This window comes from Crocodylus siamensis, chromosome 3 (assembly GCF_052110815.1).
Source record: "Crocodylus siamensis isolate JL-2025a chromosome 3, ASM5211081v1, whole genome shotgun sequence".
NCBI classification, from domain to species: Eukaryota; Metazoa; Chordata; order Crocodylia; family Crocodylidae; genus Crocodylus; species Crocodylus siamensis.
Window position 1 is genome coordinate 73371333 of NC_143397.1, and position 19910 is coordinate 73391242.

The window sequence follows — 19910 nt, forward strand, 5'->3', positions numbered from 1 at the left end:
ACTGTTGTCCTTTTAATTTATCATGAAATTGTACACAACTCTTCTTGGATAAGTTGTATGGATGTACTATGACTTCTATACATGTGAGCTGTCCTTTACCGTTTATAAGAAAAAGGAAACATCATCACAGTTCTTATGTAGGTTTTGCTGGATGGACGTAGGCCATCCTGTTTTGAATCAGATAAAGTACCATTTTTTCTCACTTCCATAAATTGGCCCTCCTATAAGTGTGATTTAGTGTAAACATCAGCTTTGCTCAGTTACTTTGGGATATTGCAGTTCTCCATGTCTGTGGTGATCACCCCCCAGGCTCCATTTCTTTCTACAAGAAAAAAAACATATTGTCTTTTAACATGCTGAAGTTCTCATAAGGCATTTGACTTGGTGTTACGTGATATTCTGATTAATAAAATAGTACGATGTGATTACTAGAGGACATGGTCTTGCTTCCCCTGTTACTTGTCCTTCCACCTGATACTTGCAACTCCTGCTTTCCGCCCCTTCCCTGCTACTTGTTCCCACCAGTGCCTGTCCCCTCCTGCTGCTGCTTACCCTACACAGTAGCTCTGGCTTTGGCCCAGGTCATGGAGCATATGGTAGCTCTAGCCCTGGTCAGGCAGAAGCTGCAGTAGCAATAGCTCCAGCTCTGGCCCTCAGTCAGGGTTGGGCCAGAGATACAATAACTCCCCTACCAGTTCACAGTGTACCTCATTCTTACCATGGATCACACACCGTGCAGTCTCACCTGCAAGTTCCCCCACCCCTAGCACAATGCCCACCATGGGCCCCTACAGGTGCATTGCACTCTCTTTTCTATGCTCCCCCCAGACTACACACCATACCATCTCTCCTGTGCTTCCCCCCACCATGCACACCCTCCCCCACTGCACAAGTCTTAATGTGCCACCCAGCTCTGGCTCCAACCCCATCTCTGGCTCTGGTGCTTGAATCCAAGAGGAGGCTTCCTTCCTCTGTCCCCCCATGTTGAACTGGGAAAAAAAAATGCATCTTGGATTTGAGTAAATCTGGTAGTTTTTTTTTGCCACAGTATTGCACTAATCCCTAACAATCCCCAACATACCTATGGGTTCAGTGGCAACAATTTGACTTGCACCACGGTTGAAAGGGACCTAGGGGTAGTGATCAACCATTGCATGAACATGAGCCGGCAGTGCAATGGTGTAGCCAACAAGGCAAACAACATGCTGACATGCATTAACTGTTACATCTCATGCAAAACTAAAGAAGTGATACTTCCACTGCACTCTGCACTGGTGAGACAACAGGTGGAGTACTGCATCCAGTTCTGGGCACCATACCTCACCAAGGATGTGAAAATCTTGAGAGGGCGCAGAGAAGAGCTACCCATATAAGTGACTTGCGAGATGACCCACACAAGGAGAGGCTGAGGGACTCGGACCTGTTCAGCCTACAGAAGGGAAGGCTGAAAGGAGACTTGGTAGCAGCTTGCCACTACATCAGGGGAATATATCAAGAACTCAGTGAACAACTGTTCACCAGGGCACCCTGGGGGAAGACCAGGAGCAATGGATACAAACTTCTGGAAGGCCACTTTAGGCTCAATTCCAGGAAAAACTCCTTCACAGTCAGGGTGTCCAGACTGTGGAATAAGCTCCCTCCAGTCACCTACCCTGGAAATCTTCAAAAGGAGACTGGACAGTCACCTTGTGGGGGTCACTTAACCCCAGTTTCTTTTCCTGCCTACTGCAGTAGGACTGGACCCGATGATCTACAAGGTTCCTTCCATCCCCTAACAATCTATGAATCTATAATGATATAATTGGATCCTTGAACCAAGACAGAAGTGTTAGGAGTTCCAGGTTCTGTAGTGAGGTGGTATAGACATGACCTAAAGCTTTGTTTTTTCTCAGAGAGAAAATAATAAGAACAATGACGACTCCAAGATCCTTTTCCGTCTCCGTGCTGGCAAGAGGAGAGTTCCCCAACCTGTAAGTGTGGTGCCGGTTCTTCCTCCCCATGTGCAACACCTTGCACTTATCAGTGTTAAACCCCATCTTATTCTCATCCCGTCCAGTTCTGGGCGCCACACTTCAAGAGGGACGTGGACAATATGGAAAGAGTTCAGAGGAGGGCCACTCGTATGATCAGGGGTCAGCAGGGCAGGCCTTATGAGGATAGGCTACGGGACCTGAACCTGTTTAGCCTCCACAAGAGAAGGCTAAGGGGGGACCTTGTGGCCTGCTACAAACTGGTCAGGGGGGATCAGCAGGTATTGGGGGAGTCCCTGTTCCCCCGTGCGCTGCCAGGAGTGACCAGGAATAACGGTCACAAACTGGCGGAGGGTAAGTTTAGATTAGATATTAGGAGGCGCTACTTCACAGTCAGGGTGGCTAGGGCCTGGAACCAGCTTCCAGGGGAAGTGGTGCAGGCTCCTAGCCTGGGGATTTTTAAAAGGAAGTTAGATGAGCACCTTGCCGGGGTCATCTGACCCCGGTGCTCTTTCCTGCTAAGGCAGGGGGTCGGACTAGATGATCTACCTAGGTCCCTTCCGACTCTAGCTACTATGAAACTATGAAACTATGAAACTGAATGGAGGCTGAAGCTCTCACCTTGCTATCTGAACATTTTTTATGAGACATAAATGCAGTAAATGTTACAGTCTTGCTGAAAGAAGCAAGCTGCTGATAGGATTTCTTTTAAACATGTTATTAAAAATGAATCCGAAGGTCCTACTCAGCATTGAAAGTAAACTTATTTAGAGTAATAGGAAAATAGGGTTGTAAGAGACTTCCAAAAGTTATCTTGGGCACAGACTAGGTTACATTTTTCACATGATCAGCCCCCTGAAAGTGCTTTAAAACCATACTGTGATACGTGCATGGCTGCAGAGCACTTTTAAAGTGTCTGACTGCAGAAAAAAATTACTGTCCTTAAGTGAGGTAGCAGGTGAAGGTGCTCAGCTTTAGAGTGCCTTAGGGAACTTGTGTTTCCTAAGGTTGATTTGTTGCATGATTGGGGCTGGGCTGATGCAACCCAACCCCACCCCTGGGGCTGTCAGTAGGAAGGGGAGGAGGAGGGGGAAGACAGCAGGAGCAAGCTGCTGGCTAGGGTTTGCCTGGCCTAAGCTGGAGGTAGGGGGGGAGGGGGAGATGGATTGGAGCCATCTGTTGGGTTGGGATGCGGGGCACTCTAAGTCATGGTGCTTTATGTAAAGCGCCATGAGTTAAAATGGGGGCTTGAACATCTGTCAGCATCCCTAATCCAACCCTTGCTCAAAGCAAGACTATCCTTTTTAAGCCAGGGTTTTAGGAATGGCAGGTCAAACACAGCTTGGTCCAAAGCTGGGACACTACTTTTGACCTAGCTATTACCATTGCTTCCTCTGCAACCTGATGACCCTGACATTTCAAATTTATAGCCCAGATAAAATCACTTGGTGGGCTGGATTTGGCCCACAAGCTACACATTGCTGATTCCTGGTTTAAACCATCTCATTCAAAATGAAGGGGTCCATTTGCAACTTCCCCATCAAAAAAGATTATATGTAAAATTTGAGTGGTGGGGAGCACTATTATGAACAACTGTAATTGACTGCAGTTTGCAGGTTTTGTATACAATTACCTCATCTTACTAAATCTCATTGTTACTATTTTCCTGTCTCTCCCTCCTTCTCTTTTATTACACCCATTTTTTGTGTATTAAATTAGATCTCATTCAGAAGAAATGAGGCTTAACTCTTGATGGCAACTTTTGTACCCAACTGCAGCACAAAAACCAATAACCCTCAAATAGTGAAACGTTTGGGAAGATGAATGTGGATAATCTGTCTGGTATTATATTAAATATATCTCAAATAGTTTTGGGGGACCTGACCAGAAACTACTGGGAATTGTATCAGAGAAGCCTGTACCTCTTTCTTGTATAACAGTAATTTGGATGTCGTAAAGAAACAAACCTATCAGTGTGGCCAGAAGGGTCATCCTTACAGCATTCTGGATGTTATTAAAAAGATAAAGTGCTAATCTATAGAAATAGCCCTAACTTTGTAGTCTTTCTATAGTACATTCTAGTGCTTTGTCCTCTCTCTATAGTACATTCTAGTGCTAGTGTATTGTAATTCTTCTATAGTGAGAAGAAAATTCAAATAAACTAAAAATTTTTTTGAACCTCTGGGGGGGGCGTGGAGACAGAGCTTGGGCCTATGGAATTTGAATTGTGGTTCATTTCGATGAGCCAGTTTACTCATCCAAAATCCAATACCTTCTTTTAATTTTTTGCAATGAATTCTAGTTGCTCTTTAATATTTCTCATTGTCTTTTGTTATAAATATAACTGTTGTCTGTATCCCACTGTACTTCTCCCTTTGTATTAATTTCCTTAATTCCACAGTGCATATATTCATATTTATTATATTGCTTTCCTTTGGCAATAGTTGGCATAAAGGTTAATGTAATCTAATGTTATGTGAGATAAAGGGCATATAGAGTTTTGTGCTTTAATGAGTTAATGACTAATAACATTCTTAGGTACACTCTCTTTCTGTGTTTGCAAATTAACTGTGAGCAATTATCACTGAGGAACCAATGAATATTCAGGGGTTTGGGTTTTTTCTTATTTTGGGGGGGAAGGGGAGATTAATGAGTTTAAAAACCTGAAATAAGGAGCACCATGAAGCTAACAACACTTCATGTATTATATAAGTTTATTACTCTACACTAGAAAAAATATTGTTACCCTGTAGATTTAAAGATGCCTGAGGCAACGTCAAATAGGTTTTAAGCTACTGTACTGTGCCTGAGAGATTTACTCTTTCTACTAGTCAGCACGAGCCAATTCACAAATCTAACAGTGAAACAATTCCCAATATCCTGTTAAGGATATTTTAATATATTAGAAAGATGAATAGCTGTTGTCCAATGTAATATTTTCAGTCCCCTTGAAATATGTAATTCAAGTAATTTTGGATTTTTTTTATTTTGTGTGTAAGATGAATGCTCAGTAATGTTTTAAGACTACATCTATGTTAATTAATGCTGTGTTTTCATCCCATCCAATAACAAAAACATAACTATGCAAGTGGAAAAGTATAATGGCGATATACTTAGGATTTCTTCTAAGAAAAGCAAATTATAACAGACATCCTGCCATGCTTATGTTATTTTAATTGGATGTTTAGCTCTGAGGATGTTCATCATTTATCATAAAACTTTATTGTTAATAAAATCAGTTGGAAAGACACTCTACTTAACCTCCCTGAGTACACTATAAGGACTGAGATCTTAATTCGAACATCTATTTTTTTCTCTTTCTCTGACAATGAAAGAAAAGCAGGCTAGCTTGATAAGGAGATCATGCTGTTCAATGCTTCAGCTAAGTAATGGTGGAGTGCAGTGTGAATGTAAGAAAATTAAATCTAAGATTAAATCTAGCCTATTGTGTAGACCACCAGTTAACACTGAACAAACTGTATACCATGGGGGTAGATAAGTATAAAAAGAAATCTTGCTAAGCTGATTTTTTTCCTTTGCCTCATATAGAACTTCTGTGACTGTTCTGATTCCTCTAGGGAAAGTTAATTTTGTATCGTTAAAAGGTTTCTATGCCAACTGAAAGAGTTAATTTCTTATGCCATGTGCACCACGTATAAACGACTCCCATGATCTGTTAGGCTAGGGACAGACATTACATATAAACCAGTTTAAGTGATCAAAACCTGGTTTAAACCTGTAACAGAACAGATGTTCAGTGCACATAACTAGTTTTAAAGTGGCTGAAACCATTTTGAGATAAACCTGGTTAAAAGTAGTATCAGACTTAACTGATTTGGATCAAACTGGTTTATTGTCCCAGACCCCTTGCTGGTTTAAGTGAAATCAGACTACCTCAGCATGCTCTCTGGGTTGGGTGGGGCTCTATGCTCCACAGCAGGGCTGGCCTCTCCCCTCTGCTCCTTGGCTGCAGCTCCAGAAGAGACTGCAGGCATCTGCCTGGCTTCTGTTCTCCCCCCTCCCTTCTAAGCAGGGATCCCCATCCCCTCTGGTTTACACAGACCTCTCATCATTAGCTAGCAGACCACATGCTGGCTACAGACTGTGCTGTGGCAGTCAGGACAAAGGCAGAATGAACAGGTAGCTTGTAATGTTCCTCTGCTGTTTTCTTAATGGGGTGATAAGCACTGTGCTATCAATTCCCTGCTGGGCTGGTTAGAAGGGGTGGGGGAACCACTCCCTAATCAGATCACCCTGTCAGGGCCTGGCCATGCCCCCCTGAGCTCAGTGCTATGGAAGGAAAGGGAGGACTGCTCTAACTCCCCCCCGGCTTCTAACCTGAGCCACTGTAGGTGTATGCCTGCATTTTTCAGTCCAGAGGGGATGTATTTATGGTTACAAACTGGTTTAACCTAGCCAAGTTAGACTAACTTGCAAAGATTGAATTCAGCTCAGGCTTTTTGAATGTCTGTCCCTAGCCTTAAAGATTAACCTGCCTAGAAGGCTGGAATATTTAATTGGCAGAGCCTATAATAGAAGTAAAGAACATGTGCTCCTCTGTGGTTTTCAGCTCTTCCATTTTTGTGATAGTTGAACAAGATTTTAAACTATATATTCTGAGATTTGTTTAATCTGAGGATGCATCAAGTTAAAAATACAACATAGTTCTTATTTAAATTGTTACATGGTCAATGGATACTAAGAATCTTGTTTTGGAGTGCTAATAAATCAACACTTTTATGGCAGAAGTTAGTTTTAAAGTATTCAAACCCTTGTTTACTTAACTACATTTGTTTTTCCTCTTTCTCTGGAAAGACTCACAAGGGTTAAATCTGGTGGGCTTGATCTTCATTTGTACTAGGTCACACTGAGAACCATGAAATGGCCTAGTATTGAATTACTTGCCCGTAAGGAAGTTTCCCTTTAACACTCATCAATTATAATTGCTCCTTCCCTGAAGCAAGGGAGGTTTATGTCCCTCTTAATGTCTTTTTTGGATGTCCTTGTTACCTGTATAAATGCTCAATTTTTTTTAGAATCCTACTAAGCTCTTAGCCTCAATAATATTTAGTAGTTCTGAGTTCAGTAGGTTAATAACGCCCTGTGCAATAATATAATTCCGCTTCTAAGATTTTGATTTACTGAATTTCAAATTTCACTGAATTTCCTTTTTTCATATTATAAGAGAAAAAATAAGATATGCATAACTCACTTTACCTAGATCACATTTTTGTATATATATAAAATATATATATACATTTCATATCTAAATTAGAGTCCAAATGACAGCTGGTTGGGGAAAAATATATTTTGTTATGTTTCAGGCTGTCTGAACTATGTTGGTCAAATCAAATTGAAATACTTTGATCTGGGCACGTGCAACATTAAAATGTGTCCATCTGAGCTGCTAGGTCTCTTAGGCTAAGGACAGAAATTACACATAAAGCAGTATAAATGATAAGAAACCAATTCAAGTCTGTAACACAGCAGAAGTTCAGTGCACATAAACTACTTTTAAAATGGCCCAAACTGTTTTAAAATAAACTTGGATGGATGTAGTATTAGACTTAACTGATTTAAGTTAACTGTCCCAGTTAACTTTGCATCTGTCCGAGATGCCCTCCAAATTCAAGTTAATTCACAGTTCCCCAGTATCCCAGGATGCTTTCCACTTCCCCTACAAGCCCCCCTTTCAGAGTGGGTGGGCTAGCCTTGGCCCAAGCTTTCTGCTTCAGCCAAGGAGGGAGGCTTGCTCTAGCATTCCCTGGCTTCTGGCCTGGGCCACTGGAGGCACGTGGCTGCATTTCCAGAATGAAAAGGGAATGTCTATTTACTTCCTTGTTGGTTTACACAGTTTAGACTCACCTGAAAAGATTAAAATGTTGCCCTGTGGGGTCAGGCCAACTCTCAGGATCTCAATGTGGTGTTAGACAGGAGGGTGTGACACAATTGCATGTATACAAACACGCAAATCAATAAGGTGCGTACACATACACGCTACCAGCTCAGGCACATACACATCCAAACCAGCCTAGGCACATGCATATCTATCACCAATTCAAGCACATACACTATACACCCCAAAAGTTAGACACGGATAACTAATTCATATATCATGCACACAATGACATACACACACTCACTCACCAGTTCACACACATACAACCCACCTACTCATACACACAGGTAAGTTCCTAACTTGAATGGTATGGTGTATATGTGTGTGCTCGGGGTACCTGTGATACTTGCGGGAAGGTTCAGGTAAGAGAGAGAGAGTTAAAGTGTAGAGAGTGAAAGTTGCCAGAACCAGGATTAGAACCAGTGGACTACAGAGAGCTGGCTGAGGAACTGAGGCTTGGGTTTACTTAAGGTAGACTGGGGCTGGAAACCGAGGCAAACAGCTGAGATATTGGGGAAGGAGGGGGACAGATAAGTAGTGGCAAGGAGGAGACAGCCAGGAAAGAAACTGAGGCAGAAACCTTGTTGCTCAGGGGAAAAGGAAAAGGCAGAGGGGATAAGACAGTGGCAAAGAAACAGGGGGGTTGGAGGCAGAGAAGAGCTCAGGGCAGGTGTTGGAGATGGCAGTGAGCCAGAAGCTGGAGAGGGAGAAATGAGAGAGAAGTTAGAGGGGCAAGGAGCAGAGATTGGAGCAGGACCAAACCATAGTAAAGCAAATCCCAACTTAGGGATCCAAATAACAGTTTTATTAAACAGACAACACACTAAACAGCCCCATGAAGTTATTGGTTCACACACGCATGCACATACACACTCACAATGGCAGCAGGAGAAAGAGACTCAGTGGAAGGGCTGGAGTCCAGGTAGGGAAGAGAAGCAGAGTCCAAGTCCTTGGTTGAAGAAGGTGGGCGGGGGGGGGGTGGGGGGTGATAGTTACCTATCCAGGCTAGAAAGGGGTCCTTATCCAGTAGGTGTTGTCCAGAGGAGGGTTGCCAGCAGGGCCTCTGGGTGGATAGGTGGTGTGGCATGGTGCTGGTCCAGATGGAGAGGGCGTCCCACTAGGTCTGTCTTTTTATAGGGGCAGACCTTGTGTGACCCTAGTGACAGGAGGCATGCCCAGGCAAGGGTCAGCCCCTGGTGTACTGAGCATGCGTGCTGCATGCAGGGATGTGCAGTTTCGGGTGTCTGTAATGGTGGGGTACAACGGTAGAGTTGCTGGTTCTGCAGGGTCTTTTGTCTTTCAAATGCTGGGTTCTGTTTCTGGGTGAAGTCTGTGGTTCCTGGATGAATCAATGCAAGGTGATGGCCTGGTTGTTACAGGCCATTCAGTAGAGGCCTGCTACCATTGTATTTTGATCATTCCCTATCACTCTCATTCATCCGGGAACCAATTTACATGGGAGGGGTACATGAATCATACAGTTGCAACACAGGGGATGCCCAGGCAGACAACACAAGATGGAGTCTTGAATACAAAATGGAAACTTGACATGACTTACGCTAACTTACATATTTAGGCCTAAAACAGTAATCACACAATATAAAAGCAGTACAAACATAATAATTATCACTTATAAAATAGTATCGATGTCAAAATAGCAGTGAACTTATTTACAAAGAGGGGAGAGAAAAATAAAACTTACTTCCTAAAATAAAATGTTAAAGGTTATCCTACATCTTAGCTTACTTATACTTATCTATAGGGAATAGGGAGGGAGAGAAAAAGTCAGAAATGGTTGGGGAGGGGGGGATGCATTTTAAAATAAATAAATAAAAGAAAAACTGGGGGTTTTGCTACAGAATCGATTCAGCCTTTGGCTTTTGACAGGTCTACCCACACTCCCCCCTGCACTGCAGCAGATTCTGCTGCAGTGCAGGGGGGAGTGCAGGTAGACCTCGGTCGGGTCCCTGCTGGTGGTACAGGGAGGAGGAATTAAACCACTCTCTGGTCAGTTCAGTCTGAGTTCACTGCGCCCTGCCAGCACAGCTTCCCTGAAGCTGAGGGCCGGCTCTAGTGTCCCCTGCACCTGGCCTGAGCAACTGCAGACATGTGCCCACATTGTCCCAGTCCAGAGAGCATGTTTTTCCTGTTAGAAACCAGTTCAACCTAGGCAAGTTAGACTAACCTGCAAAGGTTGAATCAGTTCAGGCTCTGGCTTTTTTAATGTCTGTCCCTAGCCAAGATTTCTGTATTACCAAAAGTATGGCAAGGAGGGCAGATCCACAAACTTTTGTGCAGTAACCTGGTAGCTAGGACGCTTGCTCAAGTGGGAGATCGTGTTTATTTTATCTAGTTCAGAAATGTAATACAAAATGCATTAACATCATAGGAGCTGGGAACAGAAATCAGGCTCCTTCCCTTCTGAAGGATGTCCTGATATACTTGGTTACAGAGTCATGTTTTCTTTAGCTTGCTGTCCTTCTACCTCCATGGGAGGTGAGATGTGGGTTCAGACATCCACTATGGGTCTACAAGCCAGACTGTACAGTTCCTGAGCATGTGTTCTAGTGAGCAAAATGTGGGTGAGTTGTTGTCCTCCTCTGTCACTCATATAAGCATCTCTTCAGAAGCAGGAATGGATCCTCTGATGGCAGAGGTGCATAATGTGTAACCCCAGTTCAGGTACAATGCATGATGGTTCCCATTGTCTGCCTGTAAGCAACTCCCTCCATGCTTTTGAGTTGCACAAGGGTGACTATTACAGAATGGGAGATCCATGTGCTTCCACAGACTGGAATAGGATCAGCCTCTGGAGGTGCCCTAGGCTTGGAAATCAATGCTAGAACACAGATTCTTTATCTTTTAGTTAATTATGCCCGTTATATTGAATTTTCTCTTGATAGTTAAATTGTTCTATTATGGGTTTCTTTTAAGGAGTGGAACAGCTGTTTTTTCAAAGCGTATTTTGTGGTGGTAAGCTAGAAGCTTTTTAACTTGCAAAAAAAAAATCACAGCTGTTGAACAGTAAAGAAAGCAAAACTGTATGCATCTGTGTGCCTCTAGAGAAATCAAAATGTAGATGTTTAATAATGGTTATGGGTTTTATTCAAATATTGGAGTTGGAGTGTTTTTGCAGCCAGTTCCATTTCTCAAAAAATCGTTTCTATTTCAGTATTTATTAGTGATTTTCCCAATTAAATAATTGCCGATTGAAAGCACTTTATGTTTCTTTTTATTTCTATTTTTGTATATACCTAAGGAAAAAACCACCCACAGAATAATCAGAATATTGGCAAGGACAAAGTACCAATTTATTTGATATATTTATTCTTACCTAACTGTCAGTAGGTAGAATAGATGCGATCAAACTCCCTGTTTGGAGACTTATCAGACTTGCATGTTTTCAGTCTCATTTTATTGGACCTAGCGTTCTTGGAGCTTCCAGAACAGGAGCAGAGATCATTGCTTAGAATCCTAGGCACTCTTGGGATATAAAGATCCTCTATCTAGCATTCCTCCTAATGGCTGAAACCCTTCTTGTTCCCAATGACCTAACTTTGATTCTCAGACTCTCCTGCACCTTAAACATGTGCTTTCCCAGATTTTCAGCCATGCAGGTATTCTTGCTAAGTTTATGTCTTCATGATATGTGATACCTGTAAACAGATGCATGTTGTGCACACAACTTGTGAAAGCACCACTAAACTTTACCTAATGCTACCAGTAATTCATAGATCTATACGAAAATAATAAACCCTACATGTATTTTCTTGCCTTTGTTTCCTTACCAGAGTCATTATTTGGGACAGAGTCAGGTCTTCTGGGGTCATGCAGTTCATGTTCTATTTTGTGTTATCCAGGCCTTTCAGTTTTGGCTTCTTTTCTTGGACATTGTCATCTCTGACACTCTCTCCCCCTACTTTGAAAGTATGCCCATTTCATCTTTTCTTCTACTTTTTGTTTCTATGAGGCTTCTCCTGTTCTCCTTCTGTGAGTAAAACCCTGCTTCATTACCTCTTTCCCTTTGTCTTGCTTGGGGAATTTCCACTCTGTCCTTTACCACCACCTTTTAAAGAATCTGTGGATGAGATTACACATTAGATTTAGCAGGTGCTAAATCTAAGGAAAGTTAGTCTGTGTTAAGTTTAACAAGTGCTCAGGATCTGTTACATGTTTGGGGTTAATACCCTCTCTACTGTGCACTGCTCAGATGTGCTGTTAGAGGTGTAGCTAGGGGCTGCAAGTTTGCGCCATGTCTGACCTGCTCACTGGTTCTGTAGTTATGGTATAGGTCAGGGAGTGGGGGGAAAGGGCTCACTTTGCTGCTTGGATTGCCCCCTCTGAATCCCAAATTGCCCTGTTGCCCCCAATGGCTCCAGGATCCTCCCGCTACCCCCCCCAATTGGCTCTTCCACTCCCAGATTGCTCCCCCACACCCATATTGCAACCCTGCCACCCCAGTAAGCCTGAGAGCAGCAGTGGCAGTGGTAGCAGAGGAGAAGAGGAGACAGGAATCTTCCTCCCTGCATGATCCCAGGCTTCTTGCAGCCTGTGCCATCTCTGTATTCAGCCCCTACTGGGCCCTGAAGTTGCCCAGCAGGTCCTTTCTCTGCTCCCCCCCTCCCCTCCCCCCGCACCTTCCTTCAGGTGTGTGGCCCAGCAGGGGCTGGATCTAGGCATGTAGGATTGGCATAGTTTGCAGAGACCCAAGAAGCAGGCACAAAGGAGGAAACCCCCTCCAGTGACTCCACTGATTTTGGGCTGTTCAGGGTAGCAGGGCAATAATCTGGGGCTGGAGAGGCTGATGGGGGTCAGAGGGGCAAATGGGCTGGCAGAGGACCAATATGGAGGTGGAGGAGGGTGACTTGGATGTCAGGAGACAATTCGGGGGGCAGAGAGAGCAGCTGATCCAGGGTTCCTCATTCACCCACTCCCCTCTCTTCTTCTCCTTCCTCTTCCCCTCTCCAATCCTGTCTCCTTCTCCCTTCTCCTCAGCCCCCTGCCCCCCTTAACCCCTGTTTCCTCTGTCCCCACTCCCCCATCCACACCCACCTGTTGGCTGGCTGTTCCCAGCTGGATGACAGCTAGTTCAGCTAGAAGCAGTGCATCCTGAGATGCTGGAGGACTGCAAATTGGTGATTTTTGTCTCAGGTGAACACCTAAAAATTAAGTTAATTTGAGCTACATAGCCCAGCTCAAGGATAATCGTCACCTGAAGTGGCATAACAAATACAGGGCATTTAGCACTTGTTAATAAGCCTTAATGTGTGATCATCTTTTAAGTTTTAAGTGCTTTTAATGTAGTCTAACTGTAATGTGAACTCTCATCCTATATCAAATTGGTCTCCTACTTAGGCAGTTTCTTAGTTTACACATTGTTCAATCAAAGCATAGACACTGCAGTTAATACACTTGATTGTACCCTGACCTGTGGACAGGCCAAAGGTTTTCTCAGCAAAGATGAATTCACATTGAAATAGAGACATTTCATAATTTAGTAATTTTCAACTGCATACTAGCTTCATAACATTAATCAGAATTCATAAGTCATGCATACATTCATTGGTTGTTATTGGTTTATTTCTAATTTCCTATTTATGAGGCCCTGATGGTTTCCTTGAACCTAGCAAGAAGGGCTTGTTCTTTCATACAAGATGATTCATTTTCTTCTTCGCATGGTGTGTAATGGATATTTTCACCTGGATTGATACCAGTGCTATATAGTTTTAGATCTACTGGCATTGACATTCAGGAAAAAGTTTTAATGTTTAAGGTTTTAAAAGTGCTTGGTTGACTGAGAATGAAGGTATTCTAGAAGCTTTAATAGATTAAGGAGGAGAGCACAATAATTTCTGCTTAGACCTTATTATTTGCTAAAGTGGAAAGAATAAAGGAAGCAAAGAAAGGAGGAGGAGGAAAGGAAAGAAAAACCCCTAAAACCTGGAAATCTCTAAGATTGTCTATTCTGAGTGAAGTGAAAGGGCAGAATATTGTTTGGTAATTGATTTGCATAGAAAAAATGTGTAATTTCTCATAGATTTTCATCTCCAAGATGTATTTTTTCCCAAATGCATAGTATATCAAGGAAGTGACTGTTAATGTAACATACCTTATATAAACACTTTGATTGGTCTAATGTGCTCTGGTTTTCATGGCCTCCCAAGCAAGTTGAAAAAGAAGCATTTGACGGAGTGTTTGGTAAAATCCCTTAGAAACTTTTCCAACCACGAAAAGACTGTAGAAATTTCTGTGTGTGGTTACTTGACTGAGTTCCCATTCAAATGAGTCCCATAATGCTGTTAAGATATTACTGTATTAATTTTGTGTTAGTGTCTGAGGCTCTTGAGCGGCGTCCTTTTATAATTATTTAAAATGTAATAAATAAACATGACACTGTCTACACTGATTAATAGAAATTTCTTGATCCAGAGGCTACATAAACATAGTTAACTATATAAAGCTTTCAAATAAAGAGAGAGACTTTCTGAAAGCTAAAGGAAGGCCATTTAATTTCCTCCTTGTTAAATTTTCTGCAAATATATCCCTAAATTACATTTTTGTCATACATTTTCAAAGGTGGTTTTCATTTTGTGCGAAAATCATCTTATGGGGCAAGCCAAAAGCAAAGTGTCATTAAGATTGAGAATTTTAAGTTTCACCAGAATTTTTCACTGAAAGATTAATTTATATTCAGATATCTAGACAGACTTGCTGACCCTTAAGTTTACAATCTGAAGATCTCTAGCTAAGCAGTTGTTTGTTCCAATAATTAATTCCATTGATGTATGTAGAGTTTTTCCTTGTTATGTAACCAGTGATTAGTAGTTGATTACTGCTAAATACAAAAAAAAGCCTTTATTTAATCTTCTTTTTTCTTGTTCCAAACTAGTTTCAAGCTTTCCCTCTTAATTGGATAGAAAAGAGTTATTAATGTGAAATAGTCCAGCTTACTGTATGGTTGTCTCATAGTTGTGAAGAAGTTATTTTGCATTCCAGTACCATGAATTAGAAATAGTGATAGGTATACTCATTTTTCTCCACATTTGAATTATCATATCAGTTGCACAAAAATCAAGATTTATGACTGAAGTCAGTTAAGGAAGAACTCCACTGAATATATTGCATCATTACAGGGTAACACTGAGATGTAAATCTATTTGACAAAGTAGCTCATGTACAACGCAGATTAAAATTTTAATTAGATTTTACTTTTCAACCTAAAGAAATATAGTTAGGACTCTCTGTATAGTGCTCAAATAGTATGCACAGACAAAACTCTCAGTACTGTAAATGGCAAAATGTGACCTGTGATAAGTCTATGTATTTTTCAGAGCCACTACTGTAAAACAAGGATGTAGGTGTTTCTCAGTGCAAAATAAAAGTGTTTTCTACCAGTCCTTTTAAGATTTTCCCTTTGCAGTATTTAAATATACAAACTATGGAAAGAATGGTGATGATGGTTGGTGGTTGGTGTTCATCATACAAGCATAAAGAAAAGAGAATTTGCTGTCATTTGTATTTAAATAATAATGGCTTTGAGTTCTAACCAGAGATATGGGACATGATTGGGCTTTGCACTGCAATGTGGCCATACTGTAAATAAAACTCTGTTTTGTAGCTGAACATTGAAATCTTCTGTGGAAGCTAATATTTTTACATTAATAAATTAAATCTAAAATATGGGGGTCAGGATGAAGGAGGGAAGGAAATCAGTCTTTGCAAGGAACACCCCATCTTTCAGGTATGAGGAGAATATGTCTGAGCTATAAAATAGGATATTCTGCTATCCAAACTGTAACTATACTAATATAATTCTTGAAATATCAAGTTTCTTTCACATATTGAATACTAGAAATACAAAATTATTTCATGCTATTAATGAACATATGGAGTTTACATTTCTGGAGCTGGTACCTGTAATCAGCTCTGCAGATGCAGACCTATACATTTCCTTGTTAAGTGTACCACAAAACAATTGCACTTCCTTCTTTCACAAGCTACATTGACAAGTATTCAGCATTTAAGGGAATAATTGAGCCTTAATTTCAAATTTTCATTTTTTTCCTTAATCTGAGACTGGGTACAGACATTACACTTAGACTGGTCTAAAAATGGTGGAACACAGTCTAAGATAGACCTGGTTTGATGTGCCCTTAATCTGATTGATTTAAGTTAGACCAGTGAATTGAACATCTATACCAGATCCCCTGTCAAATCAAGTTAGATCACTGTCCTCTGGTATCTGAGCCTCCTTAGTGGCCCCTGCTACCCCTGCTCACAGGGAGGTGTGATAGACTTGGCCCACACCTGGCTGCTCCAGCTGAGCACCCAATAGACCCCATCCCTGAGCTCTCTCAGAGCCAAGCCAGCACAGATACTCTGAATTAAGATTCAGAGAGTCGGCCATAGATTATACAGGCAGTCCTTGACAGTGCTGGACACAGCTGCCTCCAGGTGGTAAGTCTGCTGTGGTGGGCAGAGCGGGGGAGGAAAGAGGTGTGGGGGGGTTGGGCAGATCAATGCCCCCACAGTGAGGGAGGGATTGGGGCTGGGGCTGGGACAAGCTGCCCAGTCGGGTGGGGGGGGTACGAGATTCAGGGAGGGGGGCTCCTGCCACTGTGTACTGCCATGCACTGCCAGTCTGGGAGTTTTCTTCTGGTGGCTCCTCTTGCTGCTGGTCCAGGAAGCCATGGGAGCAGGTGTGTGCCACCGGATCTGCATGGGGTGGGTGGGGCCAGGCTGCACTCTGGGAAGCTAGCCCCAGTCACTCACCACCAGGTTGTGCTCCAGTGGGTGGATGGAGCCAGGGCTGTGTTTCAGGTAGCAAGCCCCTGCTGCCAGGCTGCACTCTGTGGGGTGGGTGGAACTAGGGCTGTGCCTTGGGCTAGGGCTAGCCACCCGGAGCATGGCCCTGACTCCACCTGCCCTGTAGAGTGCAGCCCAGTGGCAAGTGGCTGGGGCTAGCCTCCTGGAATGCAGGAGGAACCACCAGAACAGCAGCTTCTGGACTGGTGACACATAGTGGCAGGAGCACCCCAACCTGAGTCCCACCCTAACCTGAGTACCCCAGCTGGGCAGCTTGTCTCAGCCCTAGCTCCAGCCCCAATCCCTCCTTCACTGTGGGGGCATTGATCTTCTCCCCCCCCACCCCACCCCTTCCCTTCCCTTCCCCTCTTTGCCACAACAGACTTACCAGCTGGAGGCAGTTGTGTCCAGCATTGTCGAGGACTGCCTGTATAGTCTATGGCCCAATCTCTGAATTCAAGGGGGTTCCGATTCAATTAGGACTTTTTAATGGGTCTTCTGATTTGATTTGGATTTGGAGATTTGGCCGAATTGATTGTAGGTCAAATCTCTGAATCGAATTAGCTACCAAAGCTTTGCACAGCCCTACCACAGAGTGCTGCACAATGTTAATACTGTTAGGTGTGCAAGCATAATTCAAAAGAAAAACCCAGAGTTTTCAAATAGGAATCCATAGTGTTAAATACATTCTGAACTGTTGTGGGTTTTATTAATTTTTTGCAACACAGGAATGAATATAATATTTTTCCATAGTTAAATAAAATAGGCAAAAGCTAAGAGCGAGCATTGTCTGAGTGGAGAACCACTGCCCTAAGTATTTCCTAGACCAGGGGTAGGCAGTGTTTTTTTGACCGGAGTGCCGAAAAACACACAATGTCTACCTTGAAAGGTGCTGGAGTGCCAACATGCCAGAGCCCAGAGCAGCTGTTTACAGCCTCCCGGCTGCAGCCAGCCCAAGGAGCCTGGTCTGCTTGCAGCCTCCCAGCCGCCTGCTGGAAGCAGCCTAGGCTCCATAACTGGCAGCAGCTGCTTAGAGCCAGGGCTGGTGGTGGTGTGCCAAGCAAAATGGCCTTGTGTGCCATGCTCGGCATACATGCCAGGGGTTGCTGACCCCGCCCTAGGCAGTCTTCTAAGTTCAGCTTAATGCCTGCACTGCCTGCATTAGAAATGTGTACTGTTGAAAACATTAGGTGCATTTATTTACCAGAGTAATAAATCACAACATAATTGATATTTATGTTCTTAGCTTATTACCTCTAATTGGATGCATTTAAATTGAAAAGGTTGGATCATCAGGCTCAATGAGTAGTCATCAGTGGCTCTGTCTAGTTCAGAGGAGGTATCAAGTGGGATTCCCAAGGAAGCTAAGTCTGGTACTATTTAACTTCTTTATTAATGATTTGGATGATGGGACTGATTGCACACTTATCACTAAACTGGCTGAAGTTGCAGACGCTCTAAAGGACAGGGCTATGATTTCACAGCTTACTGAGATGGGTCTCCAGAGATCCCAGGTGCAGGTCTGAGTGAGTGGGGAAACCCTAATTTTCCCCACTTACCCAGACTCAGCCTGAGGTTCCTGGGGCACATCTGGGTAAGCGGGGAGTGCTGGACAGATGCTCACAGGGCCCTGATCTTGCCTGGGAGTTCCCAGAATTCACAGAACAAGGTCCTTCAAGCCCTGAGAAAATGCATCTCTCCTTTTTCTGCACCATCAGTGGGTGGGACATAGGGCGACATGTATTTCACCCAGTGAAGTGGATCAACTGTCTCATGACACATTACGGCACAGCTGATCCACTTCATTCATAAACATCTATTTCTAACCTCTTGTGGGCTCAAGCGTAGTCCTATGCTTACCTGGCAAGGGAAACACCATGACCACTGAGGCAGTTTTCCTAGTTGTACCTGGGGAAGACTGCTCTTCTGGCACAGGGATAGCACCTTCCAAGGTAATGTATAGTAAACCTCCCACTTAGCTGCTGGAGTGGGAAGGTCTTGGCTTTATGCCCACTTTATGGAAAGGGGACACTCCTTCTTAGCTTGCTCCTGCCGCCATATGGCTGAGGGCAAGCAAAACTCGGGGGCATCTGAACCCCAAGCCTCTGGACTTGGGCCTGCAAGTAGGATGCCCACCATAGGATTTGGAAACTTTTGAAGCCCCAGATGGGGGTGGAGGATGTTTGCTGGTAGAGGGCCACTTATGGTTTTGGGCTGACTCTCAGAATTGGAATTTGATTTGGTTAATCTGGTTTGGAATACAGAAAATTAAAAAAAATTCTAACTTTAGTAATTCCTAAGCTGTTTTCCCTTATTCTGGATTGTTCATCTTCTTCCCTATCTTTGCTGCCAACTGCACTCACCATCTGATAGCTGCCCCTATTTGTGAAGACTGAAGTAAAAAAGGGCATTAGATACTTTAGCCTTCTCTGTATATGGATTGTCTTCTGCTTTTCTTAAGCAACCAATTGGTGTCTTTGGTCTTCCTCCTTCTGCTGACAGACTTGTAGATTCTCTATTTACTACCTTTTATGTCCCTTGCAATTTGCATCCCAATTTTCTAATTTTCTCCTTGCATACCCCATTCTTCCATTGCATCAGGATAGCTCTTAGAAGGACCTCCTTAAAGTACAGCCGGTTTTCCTGGACTCCTTTTGCCCATTGACTTGCTTCGTACCGATTCCCTGAGTTTGCTAAAGTCTGCTTATCTTAAGTCCAATGCCTTTATTTGCTGCTCTCCTTAAGAATACTTGAGAACAATACTTGAGAATCCCTTGGAGTTGACTGATATTAAAAAAATATTTCTTGTAGGTTTATAAGTTGAAGTGAAACATTTTATGAAGTACTTTGAATTCTATGGATGAGAAGAGTATAACTAGAGAGCTAGATGTTTTTATTACTGATACAATATCTATAAATAAATACAAGTATTGGTTAGAATACATTATTGTTTATATATGTTATGAAATGGAAAAGGACATTGTTGACATTTGGACTTTAAATCAATTGCAATTATTTTGTTCAAAATCTGTGGGTACTTGAGTTCAGGTTATCAAATTTAGTCCTTGAGGAGTAAGTACAACCCAGTAGGAAGAAAAGTATCAGAATGAGGTCCTCATTAACCCTAGAACAAAAGTCTAATAAGTTTTAGGAAATCTAAAAATACACTTGAAATAGAAGCAATTCAGTAATACAAACTACAGATATCTAGAGAACATTGTGCAGCTTCATCTTTT

The 19910-nt window shown here is 42.7% G+C and overlaps 1 protein-coding gene across 2 annotated transcripts in view; it reads left to right on the forward strand.

Moving 5' to 3' along the window:
* CHSY3 (chondroitin sulfate synthase 3) overlaps nt 1-19910 on the forward strand; it is a 252663-nt gene that overhangs the window by 218864 nt on the left and 13889 nt on the right. Inside the window, exon 3 of one of the 2 annotated variants that reach the window (XM_090038509.1) lies at nt 1893-1970. The exons of the other annotated variant lie outside the window; for it this stretch is intronic. Coding sequence (XP_089894635.1) covers nt 1893-1970 — 78 coding nt within the window. The remainder of the gene's footprint in view (nt 1-1892; nt 1971-19910) is intronic. 2 annotated transcript variants of the gene reach the window in all.